Raw genomic sequence first — 3661 nt, forward strand, 5'->3', positions numbered from 1 at the left:
ATGAAGACCGCATGGTATAATCTTTTCAAATCTCCTTTTTCCTCTCTATGTTAATGACTATGTGGCTTTATTTTGATTGATGCGGTACAAACCAATGTGATCTTAGGAGTTGCATATAGTTTATATGGCATACTAGTTGATAGAAGCACATGCATTAGGTTGTATAAATGTTAGCTGCATCATGGCATGTAGTTGCATTTTAGGGAAAATTTTGTGAAAACAAAACCCTAGAGAGAAAAAACCAAGAGAATCCATGCACGACATGCTGTGCTGCCATTGATTTCTGTGCCCATGGCCAGGAAATCAATTCAACAGAGACAAAGAGAGATGACTCTACGTGGGAGGAGCATCCCTCCTACGTCTGAGGTGAAGAATTTGGAGGAAACGGTAGAAGAACACATGGTTTCAGAAAGCCCTAATAGTGTAAGGAATGGATCTAATGTCGAGATGGAAGGAAAAACAAAGAATATCCATGAAGTGGTAGGGATACCAGAGTTAGTAGTAGAGACTGATACAGAATCAGAAAAAGAAGAAGACGAGAATATTATTGTTAATGAGAGTGAGGAGGAAAAGGAGGATGATGAACAGAGCATAGATACACAAGAAAATGTGCCTGAAACAGGGAGTGAGGAGATGTTGTAGTTGGACCAGGAAGATGTTGCAGAAGAAATAGAGTATTGGCAACAAGCTGTTGTATGCTTCATTTTGGGAGCCAATCCACCATGGGAAATAGTTGAAGGTTTTATAAGACGAATTTGGACGAGGTTTACTATAGACAAGATTTCATTTTTGCCCAATGGGATATTCCTGGTTAGATTTAAAATGATGGAAATGAAGGAGAAGGTCCTTGCATCAGGACATTATCTTTTTGATAACAAGCCAATGATTGTGAAAGCTTGGGAAAGAGACATGGAGATGACTAAAGAGGATGTGAAATGTGTTCCTGCGTGGATAAGATTGCATAGGTTGCCTCTGAAGTTCTGGGGAAGGGTTTACCAAAAATTGCAGGCATTGTAGGTAAACATGTTAAGAATGATACAGCTACTGAGGAGAGAACCAGGCTGGGGTTTGCTCGTGTTATGGTATAGTTGGTAGTTGATCAGGAGCTGCCAGCCAAAATAGCTTTTAAGGATGAGCATGGGTTAGTGAATAAAATTGAAATTGAATATGAATGGAAGCCCATCAAATGGAAGAAATGTCAAGGTATGGGGCATGATCAGGAACACTGTAGGAAAGACAAACTGGTTAAAGAGAAGACTGTGGTCAAGAAAGTTTGGAGGCCAGTTTTGAAGATTGCCAATCACAAGAGAGCCACATCAGAAATGCAAGTGATCCCTAGTAAACCTATAAATTCTCCTTCCAAGTTGCTTCAAACTCCAATCAAGAGATTGGTACTTTTGAGAAGGGGAGACAGTGAGCAGGAAAGGGAAAAGGATGGGTATAGCAGGGAGTCTTTTGGTGCACATTCGTACAAAGAGGTTCTCAAGTCTCCTGGTAAAGCTGGTGTAGTTGGAAATGTTAGTGGTAACCCTCTCATCTTATCTAATGGATAGTATAGGGTTCTGGAACGTGAGGGGAATGAATAGAGTTGGTAAACAGAAGGCTATTAATTTCTTTTTGCAAAATAAAGGTGTAGGTCTATTTGGCCTATGAGAAACCAAAATAAAGATTAAAGCTTTTCATAAAGTTGTAAATAATTTTAATAATTGGTGCATATCTACTAATAGTGGATATCACAATGGAGGAAGAATTTGGATTCTTTGGCAGCCTAGGTCTTTTAGGGTTCATTTTATGGAGTATAATGCCCAATTTATCCATATGAAGGTAGAATCTTTAGTGAGTAGGACTGTTTTTTACTTGACTATGGTGTATGCCTTCAATGGAATTAATGATAGAGCTCCTCTTTGGGGACATTTGAGGAGAATTGCAGGGACTATTGTTGGACCATGGGCTATAGCAGGAGATTTTAATTGGGTACTGTCAGCAAATGAGAGAGTTGGTGGCAATGTGCCTTCTTCTGAGATGGAGCCATTTAGAAATTGTATGGCTGACTGTGGTGTCCTGGATATAGCTGCTATTGGTGCTTTGTATACTTGGAATAACAAGCAAAAGCCTGAGGAGAGGATATATAGTAGATTGGATAGGGTGTTGGTTAACAAGGATTGGTGTGATCACCTGAAGGATTTGTATGCCCATTTCTTTCCAGAGGGGATGTATGACCATACACCTTGTATTGTGAGCAGCAACAAGCAAGTGCAGGGCAAGAGATGCTTCAAATATTTCAACATGTGGGGTGGATCCAAGGATTTTATTCCTATTGTGAGAAATACTTGGCAGTTTAGAGTGGTTGGGACTCCAATGTTTAAGCTTGTCAAGAAATTGAAGTTGCTGAAACCTGCCCTAAGGCAATTAAACAGGGAGAAATTTAGTGACATTGAACAAGTTACTGACATCAAACAGAAGCAGATAGAGGATTTACAGGGGCAGTTAGGCAGGGATCCCTCAGATATGCAGAAGAGAGCATTTGAATCAGAAGCTATTGCACAACTGAAAGAGCTAGCTGCAGCAAGAGATAGCTTTCTAGTTCAGAAGGCAAAGCACAAATGGGTACAAGATGGGGATTCAAATAGTGCCTTCTTTCATGGCTTGCTTAAGCAGAGAAAACATGGGAATAAAGTATTCAGGATTGAGGACACTTCTGGGAGAGTATGTGATACTCCTGATCAAATTCAAGCTGCATTCCTGGACTATTATAAAGGTCTGCTTGGCACCAGTCAAGCTATTGGCAAGATACATAAAAGAATAATAGAGTAAGGACCTATTTGCAGCTCAGAAGATTGTGCAGCTTTGATGAGACCTGTCAGTGGGAAGGAGGTTAGAGAAGCTCTTTTCAGCATACCAGATATTAAATCACCTGGTCCAGATGGGTACACGAGTAAGTTCTTTAAGGATGCATGGGGAGAGGTAGGGGGAGAAGTGATTGGAGCTGTTCAGGATTTCTTCTTACAGAAAAGATTGCTGACACAAATCAATGCCACCACCCTTACTTTAATACCAAAATGTGACAGACCTCAGAATGTTACTCAGTTCAGGCCTATAGCATGCTGCAATGTTGTGTACAAGGTTATATCTAAGTTGCTATGTAACAGACTTGCTGCAGTGCTACCACATATTGTAGATCAGAACCAGGGTGCATTCATTCAAAACAGGAGTATTCAGGAGAATATCCTGATATGCCAGGATCTCATTAGACTTTATGAGAGAACTAATGCATCACCCAGATGCCTGTTCAAGATTGAACTGCAGAAGGCATATGATACAGTGGAATGGCAGTTTGTGGAGCAGTTATTGAGGATGCTGAAATTCCCAGTTGCTTTCCAAAGCATGATTATGCAGTGTATTACCACTGCATCCTTCTCATTATCTCTCAATGGGGATATGTTTGGTTTTTTTCAGGGCAAGAGAGGGCTTAGACAAGGGGATCCATTGTCACCCTTTCTCTTTACCCTGTGTATAGAGTGTTTAACCAGAACTTTGAAGTATGCAGCTACTAAGTATGATTTCCACTTTCACCCTATGTGCAAAAACCAGAGGCTGGCCTGTTTGATGTTTGCTGATGATGTGTTGCTGTTCAGTAAAGGTGACACTACTTCTATGATGC

General features: G+C 40.5%; 1 protein-coding gene across 1 annotated transcript; it reads left to right on the forward strand.

Moving 5' to 3' along the window:
- Positions 1–1863: 1863 nt before the first annotated feature.
- Positions 1864–2814, forward strand: LOC141614468 (uncharacterized). The gene has a single exon (XM_074433213.1). The coding sequence runs from the start codon at positions 1864–1866 to the stop codon at positions 2812–2814; it is 951 nt and encodes a 316-aa protein (XP_074289314.1).
- Positions 2815–3661: the final 847 nt, after the last annotated feature.

The sequence above is a fragment of the Silene latifolia genome, chromosome 11 (assembly GCF_048544455.1).
Source record: "Silene latifolia isolate original U9 population chromosome 11, ASM4854445v1, whole genome shotgun sequence".
NCBI lineage: Eukaryota > Viridiplantae > Streptophyta > Magnoliopsida > Caryophyllales > Caryophyllaceae > Silene > Silene latifolia.